Below are 18,965 nucleotides of genomic sequence, written 5' to 3'. Positions count from 1 at the left end.
TTTCTTACTACTCCCAAGATTTTCTATTTTGGGCTTTCATCAATTTTACTATTTGTCTAGGTATGGATTTCTGTTTTTGTAGTTGTGGTTCATTGAGCTTCTTAATGTGTAGATTAATTTTAAAAATCAGTTTGTATTGTTTTTGGTCACTGTTTCTATCCTTTCTCTCCACTTCTGGAATTCCTAATTCATGTATGTTGGTACACTTGATGTTGTTCCACAGGTCTTTCAGGCTCTGTTTTTCTTTATTCTTTTCTCTTTCTTCAGATTAGATACTTTTTATTGCTCTTTCTTCAGGTTTATTTTTTTTATTCTGCTCCAGTATTCAACTCTAGAGTTCTATTTGACTCTTTTTTTTATGATTTCTATCTTTTTGTTGAGATTTTCTATTTAAGGTATTGTACTTATAATTTTCTTTAGTCTTTTAAAGCACCTTGAAGTCTGTGTTTGCTGAGTCTGGCATTGGGCCTACCTAGGAATGTTTTCAATTACATGGGGTCTTTTTTCCCTTCTCAGTTTGGGTCACACTTCCTTGTGTCTTTACAGCTCATAAATTTTTTTGAAACTGTGGACATTTTACATAATGTAGCAGTTTTGGATTCCAATTTTTTCTCTTTTGAGTGTTGTTGTTGCTTTGTTACTTCTGTTGTTTTTTAAGTAACTTGCCTGGACTAAAACTGTAGAATCTTTTCCTTGGTGTGTGACTGCTGATATCTGCTCAGTTTTGGTTTTGTTTTTTTGTTTTTATTTATTTATTTATTTATTGGCTGTGTTGGGTCTTTTTTGCTGTGCGCGGGCTTTCTTTTTAGTTGAGGTGAGTGGGGGCTACTTTTTGTCGTGGTGCGCAGGCTCCTCATTGCCATGGCTTCTCTTGTTGCAGAGCATGGGCTCTAGGCACGTGGGCTTCAGTAGTTACAGCACATGGACTCAATAGTTGTGGCTCACGGGCTCTATAGCACAGACTCAATAGTTGTGGCGCACGGGGTTAGTTGCTCCGAGGCATGTGGGATCTTCCTGGAGCAGGGATCGAACCCGTGTCCCCTGCATTGGCAGGCGGATTCTTAACCACTGCGCCACCTAGGAAGCCCTTGGTTTTGTTTTTTTAATTTCTGTTTTGATTTTTAAAATTGGCTTCCTGGAGTGACACCTGTATCTGCATTGCTTAGTGATCAATTAATGACTGGTCAAAGATTGTGCTAAACACCTTGAGCCAGTAAGGCGCTCACTCTCCACTGATCTTTGTGTGAAGCTCCTTCATAGTTTAGACAGTTTAAAAGTCTGCCCTAACTTTTAGTTTCCACTAGGCCCTTTTGTGTCTTTTCTGCCTGTGTATGCAGGTGCCTGGTGGACCCTCTCCAGTCTCTCCAGTGTGGATGTATAGAGCACTTACCAAGGTCATATAGTTGCATTTCCAGATTTCCTTTTTTAGTTTGTCTAGTCTGCTGGTCCTTTGCTTGCACTATGACAGCAACTTCAGGCTAGCTGAGCCCCTGCTCTTGCTTTTTTATTTGCCACCAAGAATGTAAACTCTTACTGACAGTGCCAGTAGGCATGGGGTTTTTCTGTGCTTTGCTTTAAATCAAGTCAGCCCTGTCAATGACGCTGCTGGTTTTCATGGCTTTTGCCACCTTGGTAGAACTATCTTTCCTACTGACCTCTGGGGATGAGGGTAGCTTTAAGCAGTAATGCCACAGATTCTCTCTGTTCTTACTCCAAGTTCAGTAGTTTCTCGTGGATAACCACAGAGAAGGTAACATTTGAGGAAAGACCTGAAGGTGAGGAAGTAGTCCGTGTAGATATCTCAGGGGAGAACATCCCTGGCACAGGCAACACCTTAAAGGCCTTGAGGTGAGAACATATCTTAAGTTATAAAAGGGACAGTAAAGAGGCCAATGTGGCTGCTGTGGAGTACCTGAGAGGAAGAGTAGTAGGACGTGAGATCAGAGAGGTAAAAGGAGGATGGAGACAGGGTGTTAGAGGAGATAAGACCTTTTAGGCCACTCTTAGGGCTCTGGCTTTTACTTTAAATGAAATGGGGAGCTGCTGGAGGGCTTTGAACAGCAGAGTTGGGACATGATGTCTTATAATTTTAAAAGCAGCTATGTGAAAGAGAAGCCAGAGAGTGGCAAAATAGAAGACTCAGGATGCCAGTTAGGAGACTTACAGTCTTGATTATAGCAATGCAAGTAAGAAATGATTGTGACATAGACAAGGGTGGTAGCAAGTGGAGACGGTAAGAAGTGGTCCAGTTCTGGTGTATGTAAAAGGTAGAACAGATAGGTTTTCTTCTGATGGATTGGGGGTGGGGAGTGAATGATTCTGGTCTCTTATTTCAAGGGAATTTTCCTGTATATTATCTGTGAATGTTTTTTCTGTTCCCTTTATTGAGTGCTATGTTTTTTGAGTATTATTTTTATTCTAATTATTCTTAGATTGGATCATTTTTATGTTCTAACATCTTCCAATTGCTTTAATGTCTGTTGGGTGTTTTTTGTAAAATTCTGAAACCCCTTCTCCATTCTATTCGTTCTGTTTTCATCTGTATCTATTCTCTTTCTTGCTATTTCTGACATCTTATTGAATCTGTAATTGTGGTGTTTTGTTTTTCACGTTTTCTTTAGCTTGGCAATCTTTCTTTTCATTCCATTTATTCTTACTCATTCTTTCATTTCTTTGCTAGCTCTTTTTCATTGAATCTAAATTCTTATTTGAAGTATTCAAATAAATATTCAAGGGAGAATCTGCTTTTGGTTTTTGGGGGTTATATTGTTTTCCAGATTGGGTTCTTCATCTGCTGCATAGTAATTACTTCTCTCTCATTGTCTTTCTCTTTTGTTATTGGAGATTTGATAGTTGCTATGTCATTTTTATTTATCTTCTTTATGTTTTATGTGGACAGTTCTGTTTGTACCTTTTGTTTGACAGAGTATAGATGAAATATTCTTGGTGTGTTTCGCACCTAATTTGGGACCTATCCCCACACAATCCTGCTCATAACTATGGTTAGTTGTTGATTGTTGCTTTCATGCTCTTTTCAAGCTAAGGGCACGAAGGTAGAGAAGAGCTTGCCATTGAAGAGTTTAATCATTTTTGGTGATTTGCATTCTGTTCTTTTTTTCTAAAATCTCATAAAATGTTTTCTATCAGGCCTACGTTATCCAGTGGTAAATTCCATGTACGTCCATAGGCTTTGTCAGATTCTCCCAATATGGCTCAGTACTCTAGAAGATGGTAAACCCCAGAGGTTCAGCCAGCTTTTTCTGAGGTCCCATAGTGTTTTATAGAGGCTGTTACTTTTTTTTTTTTCTCTCACCGCCACACCGTGAGGCTTGTGGGATCTCAGTTCCTCAGTCAGGGACTGAACCCGGGCCCATGGCAGTGAAAGCACAGAATCCTAACCACTGGACTGCCAGGGAATTCCCTAAGAAGCTCTTACTCTTGATGGATTTTTTGGTTTTTTAAAAAATTTATCCATGACCATCCCTTTCATTCTCTTCCTTCCACATTGGAAATTATTTCATATAAGCTTACTCTTATTTCCTTCTCGGGTTGCATTTTGTAAAAAGTTTTTCCTATCAGGTGTCCAAGTATAAGAATTTATGATCCTCCTCATGCTTTCCTTTTTTTTTTTTATAAATTTATTTATTTATTTATTGGCTGTGTTGGGTCTTTTTTGCTGTGCGCGGGCTTTCTTTTTAGTTGCAGTGAGTGGGGGCTACTCTTCGTTGTGGTGTGGGCTCCTCATTGCCGTGGCTTCTCTTGTTGTGGAGCACAAGCTCTAGGCGCGTGGGCTTCAGTAGTTGCAGCACATGGGCTCAATAGTTGTGGCTCACAGGCTCTAAAGCGCAGGCTCAATAGTTGTGGCGCACCGGCTTAGTTGCTCCGAGGCATGTGGGATCTTCCTGGAGCAGGGATCGAACCCGTGTCCCCTGCATTGGCAGACGGATTCTCAACCACTGCGCCACCTAGGAAGCCCCCTTCATGCTTTCTTTATCCAGAAATCTCGGACATGTATTTTTAAAGTGTTCAGTAATATGGAAAAAAAGGCATTTGTATCTTTGCAACTTATCAAAGCTTTCTGTATTACTAATTCAAATTTTGATATTTCAGTTTCCTGTATTAAATTTCCTTTATTCTCTCCCTTCTCCCCTCCCTACTCACCATTACCCCCCCCCCCCACTCCCCCCAGTGTCTTGCAACTACATTTGAGCTGAGAAACCTGAGGAGGTTAGATAAAGGAAATTCTAGAGGAAGAGAAAAGACCCTTGATTTGGACAGGAAGAGCAGGTGATAAGAGAGATATTAGGGAGTGATAAGAAGTAATTATTTTAGTTCCCAAAGCAGAGATGGGGATAAGATTTTTGAGATAGATACAAGATAAGAAAACATGCTTTCTGAACTAAGAAGATGGCTTGATTCTAAGACTAACGTTTCTTAAAGAGCAAAAGGTTACAGTGATTTTTTTATTTTTTGAGAAACTTTTTTAAATTGAAGTATGGTTGATGTAAAATGTGTTAATTAAAATATTGCTTTTTACAACTACATTCTTTCTAGAATACTTTTAATAACTAGTTTCATTTAGAAAAAGTATAAAATAAAGCCTGTGGATATCTCTTAGAAATTTTGTACAGCTGTTACTGTAATAGTGAATATGTGTGTGTGTGTGTTTTCCCCCCAGAATCTCCCTGGAAAAAGACACATGAATGTCTGCAATGATATTTCCTGACAAGAAGTTGATACGAGAGAGGAAAAGGAGATCGACGGCTAGTGAACAGAATTTCGAATAACTAGGATTTTATATTTATCACCTCCAACTACAGCCTTCCGTTACCTCTTTTTAAATCAGAGATAACTATCGTCAGAACTGAGCCAAGGCAGAAGGATACTTTTCTTCTGTATTTTTGAGATTAAAAAAACCTGAAATGTCTAGGAAGCAAAATCAGAAGGGTAAGATTCCATGTGGGCATGAATTGTTAAAAGCATAGCTGTGGAGTAATGATCACCATTTCTGTCTGTACATAGTTTTAAAAAACATTCTCTTAATGTGTTTGGAGTGGTGTTATACTTTTTCTCACCTAGCGCAATACTGCTGATAGTTATAACTTATCTTTTTGTCATGGCTGCAGTTAATTTTAGAAGAATATGAAACATTCACAGCTTTGTCTGTTGTCCCTTTAATGACCTAAGTATTTGTGAATACTAGATTATAGGTTTTCCTGTTACTAGTTTGGAAATTAACTCATGTAACAATTACTTTTCTACTCTTTAAACTTATTAAATCATAATATACTTTCAGGAAAGCCAAATGCATCTTGAAAGTGTGCTTTTTGGAGGGTGAACATATGTTAAAAGGGTAGGAGATAACTTACTACAGAATATTCTATATCCTGTGAGTTGATGTTTCTTTGGAGGCAGGAAATGAAGCAAGAGTAAATGCTTCTAGTCATCAATTCCTTCTTTAGCTTTCCTTCCGGAATTATGACTCTAGCTTTTTGTATAAAGTAAAATATAAGTTGCAGAGAGTAAAGAAATATCAAGAATAATTATAAGGAGGAAAGGACAACAAAGACTATGAGGTCACTTTTTCAGCTTTCCAAGAATAGCTGTGAAAATGTAAAAGAACGATAGTTATGTCACACATAACTGGAATATATTTGTTAAAAGAATGACCATAGCTATCCTGGATTTTTCCCCCTTCATTCAATTTAATTTTCAATTTAAAGTTAATGGTCTTTAATTCAAAACAAAGCTGTAGATCCAGGTCTCACGTGTTAAATATGAAGGAAATGCTTAAAGAAAATTCTTTCTAAGTGGAGTATAGTTTATTTACAATGTTGTATTAGTTTCAAGTGTACAGCAAAGTGATTCAGATACACACACACACCCACACACACCCACTATTCTTTTCCATTAGGTTATTACAAGATATTGAGTATATTTCCCTGGGCTATAATTAGGTCCTGTTGTTCACCTATTTTATATTATAGTAATGTGTATCTGTTAATCCTAAACTCCTAATTTATCCCTCCCCACTGCTATCCCCTTTCCTAAGTTTGTTTTCTATGTATGAGTCTGTTTCTGTTTTGTAAATAAGTTCATTTGTATCATTTTTATAGATTCCATATATGAGATAAATAATATTTGTCTTTCTCTGATTTATGTCACTTATATGCTAATCTCTAGGTCCATCCATGTTGCTGCAAATGGCATTATTTCATTCTTTTTTTATGGATGAGTAGTATTCCTGTGTGTGTGTGTGTGTGTATCACATCTTCTTTATCCATTCATCTGTTGATGGATATTTAGATTGAAGGAAATGCTTTTAAACTTCATTTTCACTTGGCAAATCAAAAACCTCATTATAAGAAAACAGTATATCAGAGCTGCTTGTGTTTTTGAAAGCTGTAGTTTCATTGTATAGCAAACCTGTGTAAAGAAATCTGAGCTGTAAGGAATGGTTAGATTACTAAAGAAGCTGTACTCTTCTATGGAGTGAGATTTATCAACTGAAAAGTTTTTAAAATTTTATCTAAAAAGTTTAGCATTTAACATTTCCTAAAAAAGTAAACTTCAGCATATTGCTTTGACCTTTTAAAAACTAGGGTCTTTGTTTATTTCATGCCTGTGTTCTTCCAGAGCTATAAAAAAGTATCATTGCTTTCTATAATTGCTATCCAGTTACTATAAAATGAATATAAGTTTTGGATCACATCATAGGCATTAAGTGCTAACAATTTTTTTTTTTTTTTGGTTGCATTGGGTCTTCATTCCTGTGTGGTGGCTTTCTCTAATTGTGGAGAGCAGGGGTTACTCTTTGTTGCAGTGTGCCAGCTTCTCAGTGCAGTGGCTTCTCTTGTTGCTGAGCTCAGGCTCTAGGCACTTGGGTTTCAGTAGTTGCAGCACACGGGCTCAGTAGTTGTGGCACTTGGGCTCTAGGGTGGCAGGCTTAGTTGCTCCATGGCATGTGGGATCTTCCTGGACCAGGCATTGAACCTGTGTCGGCTGCATTAGCAGACGGGTTCTTAAACACTGTGCCACCAGGGAAGTCCCAGTGCTAACAAATTTCGATTGAACATAGCCTGGATTTATACTTATTTGAAACAAAAGAAAGCTTATATGTTGTGAGGACTTTCTCTGAAACAAATATATACTTATACATAACTAATATTTGAATCAAAAAACTGCCGAAATACTTATAAAATTCTCTCATTTAATTCATTTATATATTTAAAATTTCAATGGTTTGGGTTTTATTAGTCCAAATAATTGTACTGACTGTATCGACTTAGTTATAATACATTAAAAAGATAGATACTATGGTAGTTCTTGTTCTCTAGTGACAACTCATTAACTAAGTGTCATTTTGTGATAGTTATGTTTTTATTCCACAGTAGACCATGTTTCCATATTTTCCTGTATCAGTAATACTGGTAAATTTCTTACTTAATGAAATATTTGGTGGGGTAAACGTGCATGGCTTAAATTAAGGTCAGTTTCAATTACAACTATTGATTGCTCCAAGCCTTTTAGCTAACACCTAGTAGAAGTCAGTTAGATCAGTGCTTCTCAAAGTGTGGTCTGTGAACTAGAGAAGTATTTTAAAATGGAGAGTGTTTAGAAACTCTTCTGTAGTGAATTGACAGTGCTGTAACATCCAAACCCTTTCGAAACAGTTTATTGAGGTATAACTTAAATACTATAAAATTCATCCATTATAAATGTACAATTTTATTATTTTTAGTAAAAAAAATTTTTTTTTGGCCACACCTCAAGACTTGCGGGATCTTAGTTCCTCAACCAGGCATTGAACCCAGGCCCTCAGCAGTGAAAGCTTGGAGTCCTAATCATTGGACTACCAGGAAATTCCCTATTTTTAGTAAATTTATACAGTTTTGCAACCATCTGCGTATTTTAAAACACCTTCCTCACCCCCAAAAGTTTACTCTTACCTGTTAACAAACAATTCCTGCTTTCAACCCCAGGCAAACATTGATCTACTTTCTATGTCTTTAGTTTTGCCTTTTCTAGAGATTTCACATAAAGAGATTAATACAATACGGTTTTGTGTCTGGCTTTTTTCACATAGTGCAATGTCTTTTGAGGTTCATTAATGTTTTTTAATGTGTCAGTAGCTTGCCCCTTTTTACTGCTGAGTAGCATTAAGGTATAAAAAGGAAAAACCCTGTTTCTTTTTACATTCTGCTACTCATAACATTTGTGTGACCAGAAGTGTGGATGTTTTCCCCACGTCGACCAATTCTCTGATACCAGCTGGGTGTCCCTACAGTCCAATTCAATTCTGACACTATCTACTTGGAGTTTGTGTTAAATCCCACAGGTTAAGGGCTCAGTCCCCCAAGACTGCTCCCACTTCAGACACCAATCGCAAGTAATGGATTCCCAGGTTATCCACCCTTCTGTCCAACTTGGCTGCAAACGGGTGGTTTCCACAGCTGCCTCCTCAGGTTCAGTAATTTGCTATAATGCTCACAGAACTCAGGGAAACACTTCCCTACTTTTGCTGGTTTATATTCATGATAGAGGATGTGACAAAGAATACAGATGAACAGCCACATGAAGAGGTATATAGGGTGAGGTCTGGAAGGGTTCCCAGTGCAGGAGCATCTGTCTCCATGAAGCTGAGGTGTACTACGCTCCCAGTCACATGGATGGGTTTACTAACCTGGAAGCTCTCTGAACCCCGTACTTTAAAGATTTTTTTCAAGGTTTTATCACATAACATGATCGAGTATTAACTCTTATCTATAACTCCTCTCTTTTCCCTTACCCAGTAGATGGCGGGGTGGGGGAGGGGGCTGAAAGTTCCAAGCCTCTAATCATGGCTTGATCTTTCTGGTGACCAAGCCGCTGTCCTGAAGCTGTCCAGGAACCCACCAAGTTGCTTCATTAGAACTAAAGATGATCCTATCACCCAGGAAATTCAAGTCACTTATGATCTCTGTTAAGAACTGGAGTCAAATACCAAATATAACAAAAGATGCTCCTAACACCTTTATAGCTTAGGGAATTACATAGGCTTCAGGAGCACTAGGCAGGAGCTGGGGAGGAAGATCAAAATATTTATTTATTATTATCCTACAGTATCACAGGTGATATCACATTTTGTTTGTCTATTTACCAGTTGATTATTCATTTGGATTATTTCCAGTCTTGGCTATTATGAAGAATTATAAATTATGAACATTTGCATACAAGTCTTTGTGTGGACATATGTTTTTGCTTCTCTTGGGGAAATACCTAGAAGCAGAATTGTTTAACTTTCAAAGAAATTGCCATACCAAACTGTTTTCCAACGTGGCTGACTATTTTATCATCCCACCAGCAATAAATGTTGGTTTTGGATGCTTCATATCCTTGCCAACACTTGGTATGGTGTCTTTTTTATTATAGCTATTTTACTGGGTGTATACTGATTTTTCATTGTGGTCTGTAAAAAAAATTTATTTATTTGGTATGACTGTGCTGGGTCCTAGTTGTGGCATGCAGGATCTTCTTTGCAGCATGTTTAGTTGCAGCATGCAAACTCTTAGTTGCGGCATGCGTGTGGGATCTAGTTCCCTGGCCAGGGATCAAACCAGGGCCCCCTGCATTGGGAGCTCAGAGTCTTACCCACTGGACCACCAGGGAAGTCCCTTCATTGTGGTTTTGATTTGTGCTTCCTTAATGACTAATAATGTTGACTCTTTCTTCATGTGATTATTAGCCATTTGTGTATCTTTTGGGGGAAATGTCTATTTAAATTCTTTATTCATTTTTACAAACTGGCTTATAGGTCTCCCCCCCCCAAATATTTTTTTAATTTAATTGAGGTATGGTTGATTTACAGTATTGTATAAATTTCAGGTGTACAACATAGTGATTCACAGTTTTTAAAGGTTATACTCCATTTATAGTTATAAAAGGTTGTAGGTCTTCTTACTGAGTTGTAAGAATTTTTTATTCTGAATACAAGTCCATTATCAGGTGCTTGATTTGCAAATATATTTTCTCAGTCTGTGGTTTGTTTTTTCATTTTCTTAATGGTGTCTCCCCCACTGCCCCCCAATGCAGCTTGTGGGATCTTAGTTCCCTGACCGGGGATTGAACCCAGTCCCTCTGCAGTGAAAGCGCAGAGTCCTAACCACTAAACTGCCAGGGAATTCCCAATGGTGTCTTTTTTTTTTTTTTAATTTATTTATTTTTATTGGCTGCATTGGGTCTTCTTTGCGGCACATGGGCTTTCTCTAGTTGTAGCGAGCAGGGGCTACTCTTCATTGTGGTGTGCGGGCTCCTCATTGCCGTGGCTTCTCTTGCTGTGGAGCATGGGCTCTGGGTGCGTGGGCTTCAGTAGTTGTGGCACATGGGCTCAATAGTTGTGGCTCACAGGCTCTAGAGCGCAGGCTCAGTACTTGCGGTGCATGGGCTTAGTTGCTCCTTGGCATGTGGTGTCTTCCTGGGGCAGGGATCGAACCTGTGTCCCCTGCATTGGCAGGCGGATTCTTAGCCACTGCGCCACATAGGAAGTCCCCCTATGGTGTCTTTTTAAAAGTGAAAATTTTTAATTTTGATAAAACCCAGTTTAGCTTTTCTTAAAGTATAGTGTAAGAAGTAAGGTGCAGGGAAATTCCTCCAAGCTTTTTTCCCCAAAAGCTGTATTTGGCTATCCTGGTTCCTTTATATTTCCATAGAAATTTAGAATCAGCTTTTCTATTCATACAAAAATATCTGCTTGGAATCTGATAGAGATTGCAATGAATCAATAGATCAATTTGTGGAGAATTGTTATATTAATATTGAGTCTTTCACTTCACGAATATAGCATATCTCTACGTTTATTTAGATCTTACCTTCTCTCAGCAATGTTTTATAGATTTAAGTGCACAGATCTTGCAATTCCTTTGTTGAGTTTATTCCTGAGTGATTTATTCTTTTTGATGCTGTTGTGAATGGGACGTTTGATTTTAGTTGTTGTTAAACTCACTTATTACTTCAAGTAGTTTTTGGTAGATAACTTAGATTTTCAATATACAATGCCATGTCCTCTGTGAGTAAAGTTGGTTTTCCTCCTCTCTTTCATTCTAGATGACTATAATTTCTTTTTTCTTGCCTTTTGCCTGGGCTTGAATTTCCAGTACATTGTTGCAAAGAAGTGTGAGGGCAGACATCTTTGCCTTGTTCTCACTCTTGGAGAGTAGCATTTAGTCTTTTACTGTTAAGTATGATGTTGTGTGTACCTGTAGGTTTTTCCTAGATGCCCTCAGTTTGAAGCCTGTCTTCTCGTACCTTGCAGAGTGTTTACATGAATGGGTATTGAGATTTTGTCAGATGTTTTTTATGCATCTATTTCAGTGGTTTTCAGACAACATGATATTGCCCCTTTGGGGATATTTGGCAATGTCTGGAGACATTTTTAGTAGTCGCAGCTTGGGGCCAGGGTTCTATTGGCATCTTCGTAGGTTTAGGTCCAGGATGCTGAAAACATCCTACACTACACAGGACAGCCCTCCACAACAAAGATTTGCTTGGGTTAAAGTGTCAATACTGCTGAAGTTGAGAAACTCTCATCTATTGTTATGATCATGTGTTTTTGTCCTTTATTTATATAGAGCATTATATTAATTATTTTTCACATCTTAAACCAATTCTGCATTCCTGGTATAAATCCCACTTGGTCATAGTGTATATCTTTTTTTATGTTACTGGTTTCTGTTTGCTAATACTTTGTCATAGATTTCTGTACCTGTATTCGTGAGAAGTATTGGTCTGTAGTTTTCCATTCTTGTGATGTGTTTGTCTAGTATATGATTTGTTCTGGGGAATGTGCCATGTGTGCTTTAAAAGAATGTGAACTGATCTGTTGTTGGGTAGAGTGTTCTATATATGTCAGTTAGATCAAGTTGGGTGATCATGATGTTCAAGTCATCTCTATCCTTACTAATTTTCTGTTTAGTTGTTCTGTCATTTACTAAGAAAAAAGCATTGATATCTTCAGCTGTAATTGTTTTTTTTTGTTTTTTTAAAATTTATCTTATTGGCTGTGTTGGGTCTTTTTTTTTTTTTTTTGCTGTGTGCGAGCTTTCTTTAGTTGCAGTGAATGGGGGCTACTCTTCATTGTGGTGCGCGGGCTCCTCATTGCCGTGGCTGCTCTTGTTGCAGAGCACGGGCTCTAGGCGTGTGGGCTTCAGTAGTTGTGGCACATGGGCTCAATAGTTGTGGCTCACAGGTTCTAGAGCTCAGGCTCAATACTTGTGGCGCACAGGCTTAGTTGCTCCGTGGCATGTGGGATCTTCTTGGAGCAGGGCTCAAATCTGTGTCCCCTGCATTGGCAGGCAGATTCTTAACCACTGTGCCCCCTAGAAAGTCCTTTAAAGCTATTTTTAAAATAGTTATTTTATTAGTGATTGCTCTAGGTTGCAATATGCACTTTTAACTTCTCACAAGCTACTTCAGGCTAATACTGACTTAATTCTGGTAATATATAGTAGCTTTGTTCCAGTATAGCCTCATTTCCTCTCCTCCTATTTTTGTACTATTATTTTTACATATATCTATATGTGATATAACTGTGATAATTATAACAATATCATGTTATTTATTGCTTTAAACAATCTTATGCTTTTTGGAGAAATTTGAAGAAAAGAGAAAAAATGTAGTCTCTTATATTTACTCAAATATTTACCATTTTGAGTTACCCTTAGTTCCTTCAAGTGGATTTGAGTTACTGTCTGGTTTTATTTCCTTTCAGCCTGAAGGATTTCTTTGAGTTTTACTTGTAGGGCAGACCTGATAGGAATGGATTCTTTTAGCCTTTTTAAAACTCTGGAATGTTTGTATTTTAACCTTCATTTTTGAAGGATAGTTTTGCTGAATTATAGACTTCTTTGACATTTTTTTTCTTTTAGCACTTAGAATATGTCATTCCACTGAATATGTCATATTTTTCTTTGTGATGAGAAATTTTCCTACTGTTACTGTTAAGATTTTTTCCTTGTCTTTTACAGTTTGACTGTGATACAGCTTGGTATGGCCCTCTTGGGAATTTCATCAAATCTTGGCCATTATTTCATCAGAAAAATTTTTTTTTCCTGCTCCTTTCACTTTCTCCTCTCCTGCTAGGAATCTTGTTATACGTGTATTCGTAAGCTTGGTATTATCCCACAGGTGACTGAGGCTCTGTTCATTTTTCTTGTTTTGTTTTTTTGGCTTTTCAGATGGTTTAATTTCTGTTGATTTCTTTTAAAGTTCAGTGATTCTTCTGCCATCTCATATCTGCTATCAGGTCTACGTAGTAAATTTTTCATTTGGGTATTGTATTTTCAGTTAAACTTTCTTTTTAGCTCCTTTTCATAGTTGCTATTTCTCTATTGAGATTCTCTATTTGCTGAGTCGGTGTGACCATATTTTCCTTTAAGTCTTTGAATATATTTATATTAAGTGTTTTGAAATCTTTGTTAAGTCCACCAACTAAGCCCTCTCAGAATAAGTTTATATTGACTGGTGTTTGGGTTTTTTCCTATATATGAGTGAATCTTTCTTTTTTAAGCTTTTTTAAAAAGTGGAGAGTTTAGATAAATTGTATTATGTCTGGATTTGTATTAATTTTCTGAAGGTATTTTAAAAAATTAGTCTGAACTTAAACTGAAGAATCTACCTCCTCCATATGTATAACCACTAATATATCTGCACATTTTTTATTCTAATTTTTATTTTTTAGCTTTGCCTTTTTAGGGGTTGTCCCTGTGTCTGCAGTGTTTAGTGGTCAGCCAATGATTTGGACCAAGGTTGTGCTCAGACATCTCAAACCTATAGACTTTTATCCTCTCCTGATTGATCTATGTGGGTTGAGGAGCACATTCAAAGTTCAGAAAGTTCTCAGTTTTTCTTTGACTTTTACTTTCTGCTGGCCTCTTGGGTCTCCCATGTGCATGTACAAAGTTTCTCATTTAGTTAGGAATGTGTAGAAAATTTATCTAGCTTTTTTTTTTTCTTTTTCTTTTTTTTTTTTTTGGGCTGGACCACATGGCTTGCAGGATTTCAGTTCCCCAACCAGGGATTGAACCTGTGCCCTGGCACTGAAAGCTCAGAGTCCTAACAGCTGGCTGTAAGGGAATTCCCTGTCTAGCTTTTCTATGGCTTTTTCATTTCCAGAGTTTCCCTGTTAAATTTCCTATTTGTTTTTACCCCTCAATCAACCAAGACTCCAACTTCAGAGTAGCAAAGCCACAAGTTTTTTTATTCATTTCCTACTGAGTTCTACACTTTAGCTGATAGAGTATGAGGTTTTACCCTCCTCTCCAGATCAAGGTAGCTTTCTTTGGCAGTAAAGCTGGTGATTTTCATGGCTTGCCCTACCCTGATAAAGCTTTTGTTCTCCAGGAAGCTGGAAATAGGAGAATGGGAGCAGCCCTAGGCAAGAAGGGTACAGACTCCACTGTTCTGACTTAAGGCTTTGGCAGGTTCTCAATAATTTGTTGTGTACCTTTGGTTGATTTCCATAGCCTCGAAATGGTTGTTTTGGTCAGTTTTGTTCAGTTTAATACTTGAGTTTTAAGGAGAGGACTTGCTGACTTCCTCACGTGAGCCTAGCCCTTCAGCCCAGTTTTATAGCATTTTATAAAAGCATTGGTCCTCAAAGGATTAGAAATTAAAACAACTAGTTCTTTGTCATAGATTGTTTGACTAGCACTGGGTTAAGTAGTGGCAACAGTGAGTAGGTCTTAGACCTTAAATGGTCTACTGGTTCATGTGGCTTACTAGTTAACTAGATAAAAAATGTTTCTGCCAGATATCTCCTGTGGGCCTTACCCTTGGTTTATGTGTACTGTTTTTTGGACATCTAAATGTTGAAAATCATGAGATACACAAAAGAACCTGTGAATAGAACCCAAGGCAAATATTTGAGAACCTATTAGGTTTATAATGTGAATTTGTAGTGGGGTAGATACACATAACTTTTTACCTTTTCCTGATTGATCTCTGAATCCAGCACTGGATGATAGAAAGCCAACTGTAGGGCTAACCCAAGGTTGGGAACATAGGCTTAGTTGTGATTCCCACAGATTACTAGTGTGTCTTATATTATTCCTAATTCTGTCTCTAAATAGTCTTTAGAGACTAGCGAAGGGTGAGACCAAATGTTGTAATTTTTTTAATATTTTAAGGGTACTGATTTTGTCAGGTAATTTTGTTTCCCAGTCTTAACCATGTATGAGAATCATCCTGGAGATTTAAAAACAAAAAAATTCTGAATCACTATCTCTGGGGGTGGTACACTAGACTCTTTTTAGCAGGTTTGCTAATATTGTTCTAGATGTAAAAACTGTTTGCCTGTCAGTGTCTAACTATATCAAGTTACAATGATAAGAGCAAATTCATAAGTAGTGTACTTTTTTTGTTGAATTCATCTTGCATTTAAATTTAGTTCTCTCTCTTCCTCTTTTCTCCTTTGTAAAACTATTAAGCTATAAAATACCTCCACATTTGATATTTAAACCTCTGAAACACTAAAATAGCTGACTTGAATTTTGTAGTTGATCATGCGTGACCATTTCTGTATGGTCACTTAAGACCACTTAAGGTTACCTGTGGTACCACTTAATTCCTTTGGTACTTTTTGTCTTACATAGAGCTGCCTGTATGTTTCTCTCTTCCCTTCCCCTCCCCTCCTCAACTTTTTTCACCTTGCAAAACTGAAATTCTGTACCCATTGAACAGTAACTCCCTGCTCTCCCTTCCCCCAGCTCCTGACAGCCACAGTCCTACTCTCTGTCTCTGAATTTGGCTGCTTTTGCTAACTCATATAAGTGGCAGTCACTCGGGTGAAGCAGGGAGATTAGAGAAGCTGAGAAGCTGAATGCTAACAAATCCTGGAGCCAAGCAGACTGCAATTGATGTAGAAGGTATTCTGGGGTGTGAGAAGGCACTTACGATCCACCTTTGTTCTAGGATAGGTTTGAGGTAATGTAGGTGCCTTGGTACAAGCGAAAAATCCTCTCTGGAAGAAGGTAACCTCACAAATTATTTTTACTATAAATTTAAAAAATAGAGTGTTTAGTACACAATAAAAAATAGTTAGAAACATGAGGCAGTGAAACAATAACAATATGGAACAAGAAACAATAGAAATAGAAATGATACACAGGAGACCCAAATATTGGACTTATCCGAAACAGACTTAAAATAACTATTCTCAAAAGATTCAAGGAAATAAAGATAACTTGGAAAAATTCAACAGAGAACTGGAAATCTTGAAAATCCTACAATATTGAAAGGATCACATAAGCTAAGTTCTCCACAGAAACAATAGAACCCAGAAGAAAGTGGAATGATATCTTTAAAGGGCTGAATAAAAATAGCTGCCAGTCTACAGGTCTACACACATCATCTACGTGAAAATATCCTTCTGGAGTAAAGAGGAAATAAATGGTTTAAACAATAAAACCATTTTATTGTTTAGTAATAAAAATAAAACACCAAAAATAAACCAAAATAGAAATCATTACTGTCAGAACCCCACTGAAGAAAGTATTAAAGATATTCTGAATGCAGAAGAAAGACGACCCAGTTGGAAGGTTGGAGATCTAAGAAGGCATGCACAGCAATGAAAACCACAGACTTGTGGGCAAATCTAAATGAATATTGATTGTATAAAACAATAAGAATGTTTTATTAGGATTTTAAAATATGTAAAGAATAATACAGAACCAGTGGCCCATAAATTTGGAGTAGCATAAGCTTTCTTGCTTTGTCAAGGGAAAGGGTAAAGCTACAAATTAATATTAGAATTTTGCAAGTCAGTAGTAGACATTATCCAGGGAAACCATTAAATTAAAAGTATAGTTACTACATGCTATGACATGGATGTACTGTGAAGATATAATGCTAAGTGAAATAAGCCCATCACAAAAATATAAATACTGTATGATTCCACCTGTATGAGGTAACTAGATTAGTTAAATTCAGAAAAACAGAAAGAAAAATGGTGGTTACCAGGGGGTGGGGGATATGGGGTGTTGTTGTTGAATAGATACAGAGTTTTAATTTTGCAAGATGAAAAAACTGGAGATTGGTTGCACAGCAGTGTGAATGCACTTAACACTGCTGAACCATACATTTAGAAATGGTTAAGATGGTAAATTTTATGTTATGCATTTTTTTTACCACAATAAAAAAAATAGTGACACAAAATGTTCTGGATATGGATGTATTAATATCAGCTGAAGTAGACTTTACGGCAGAAAAGCATGATTAGGGATAATAGAGGAGCAGTTCATAATGATAAAGGGTTTAATTTAACAGAAAAAATAATTCTAATAACAGCTTTAAAATAAAATTGGCAGAATTTAAAGGAGAACTACACAAATTCACAGTCATAGTACATTCTTAACAGAGATTCCGTCAGTAAGTGATAAAACAAGCAAATGAGGGATTAGTAAGGGTATTAAAAGATTTGAATCATATGATTAGCAAATGTAATTTGCTAATATTTAATTGCCATATTTAGAACATTATGTTCAACAACTGTTTGTTTATTCTCAAGTGCATCTAGAGCATTTTCAAAAATTAATTATATACTGGGTCATAAAGCAAGCTACCACAATTTTTAGGTAGTTAAAGTCATACATATTGTTATGTACACAGTGCCGTTAAGCTAGTTATCGAAAAGACAATTAGAAAATCTCCAAATATTTGGGTATTAAGAAATATTTCTAGGGACTTCCCTGGTGGCACAGTGGTTAAGAATCCGCCTGCCAGTGTAGGGGACATGGGTTCCATCCCTGGCCTGGGAGGATTCCACATGCCTCGGAGCAGCTAAGCCCATATGCCAAAACTACTGAGCCTACGCTCTAGAGCCTGCATGCTGCAATTGTTGAGCCCATGTCCTGCAACTACTGAAGTCTGTGTGCCTAGAAAGCCCATGTTCTGCAACAAGAGAAGCCACTGTAATGAGAAGCCCGCACGCCACAACAAAGAGTAGACTCCACTTGGCACAACTAGAGAAAGCCCAAGGGCAGCAACGAAGACCCAATGCAGCCAAATAAATAAATAAATGGTAAAATTTATATATATAAAAAAGAAATATTTCTAAATAACAGTTGGATCAAAAAAAGAAGTCAAAATAGAAATTAGGAAGTATTTTAAACAGAACAATAACAAATTTATATATAAAAACTTGTAGGTTGCAGCTAAAACCATGCTTAGAGAGAACTTTTTTTTTTAGTTTTACGTGTCCGTGCGTATCTCATTTTATTGCACTTTGCTTTGCTGCACTTCCCAGGTACTGTATTTTTTATAAATTGAAGGTTTTTGTGAACCCTGTATTGTCAGATGATAGTTAAAAAGTATTGTCTAAATTAAAGTATGTACATTGATTTTTTTAAGACATAATTAGACATAAATGTGCATAGACTACTGCACACTTAGACTACAGCATAGTGTAAACATGACTTGTATGTGCACTGAGAAAGCAGAAAGTTTGTGTGGCTCACTTTATTGTAATATTCACTCTGTTGCAGTGATCTGGAACTGAACCTAACCTGGTGTGCCTGAAAATAGTCTACAAATCAGTGAGCTAAGTATCTATCTTAAGAAAAGAAAAATAAATCATCAGAAACGTGTAACAAAAGAAAGAAGATGATCCATGAATAATAGAGTTCTAATATTTATGATCCTTCTTCTTTTTCTTGCTTTATTGTAGTTGCTAGAACCTCCAGCTGACTAGGAGTGTTGAAGCAAGAAAGTTAACTACATAGGATGATGCATGTGTTAATTATCTTGATCTTGGTAATCATTCCACAATGTATAAGCATGTCAGATCATCACACTATAAATATATACAATTATAGTTGTTAGTTATTCCTCAGTAAAGTTGGAAGGAGTAAAAAAGAAGTAATAAAGGGGAAGTTGGGACGAGGTGAGAGAGTAGCATAGACATATTTACACTACCAGCTATAAAATAGATAGCT

The 18,965-nt window shown here is 37.0% G+C and overlaps 1 protein-coding gene across 4 annotated transcripts in view; it reads left to right on the top strand.

The window, feature by feature from the left end:
* Nucleotides 1-18,965, top strand: part of SPATS2 (spermatogenesis associated serine rich 2) — a 133,617-nt gene that overhangs the window by 58,363 nt on the left and 56,289 nt on the right. For 2 of the 4 annotated variants that reach the window (XM_057701431.1, XM_057701432.1), the window contains exon 2: nucleotides 4,679-4,947. The exons of the other annotated variants lie outside the window; for them this stretch is intronic. In XM_057701431.1, coding sequence (XP_057557414.1) covers nucleotides 4,923-4,947 — 25 coding nt within the window. In that variant the 5' untranslated portion in view covers nucleotides 4,679-4,922. The remainder of the gene's footprint in view (nucleotides 1-4,678; nucleotides 4,948-18,965) is intronic. 4 annotated transcript variants of the gene reach the window in all.

This window comes from Hippopotamus amphibius, chromosome 12 (genome assembly GCF_030028045.1).
Source record: "Hippopotamus amphibius kiboko isolate mHipAmp2 chromosome 12, mHipAmp2.hap2, whole genome shotgun sequence".
Taxonomy (NCBI): Eukaryota; Metazoa; Chordata; class Mammalia; order Artiodactyla; family Hippopotamidae; genus Hippopotamus; species Hippopotamus amphibius.
Note: the sequence above shows the minus strand (reverse complement) of the source record. Positions and strands in the feature narration are given on the sequence as shown.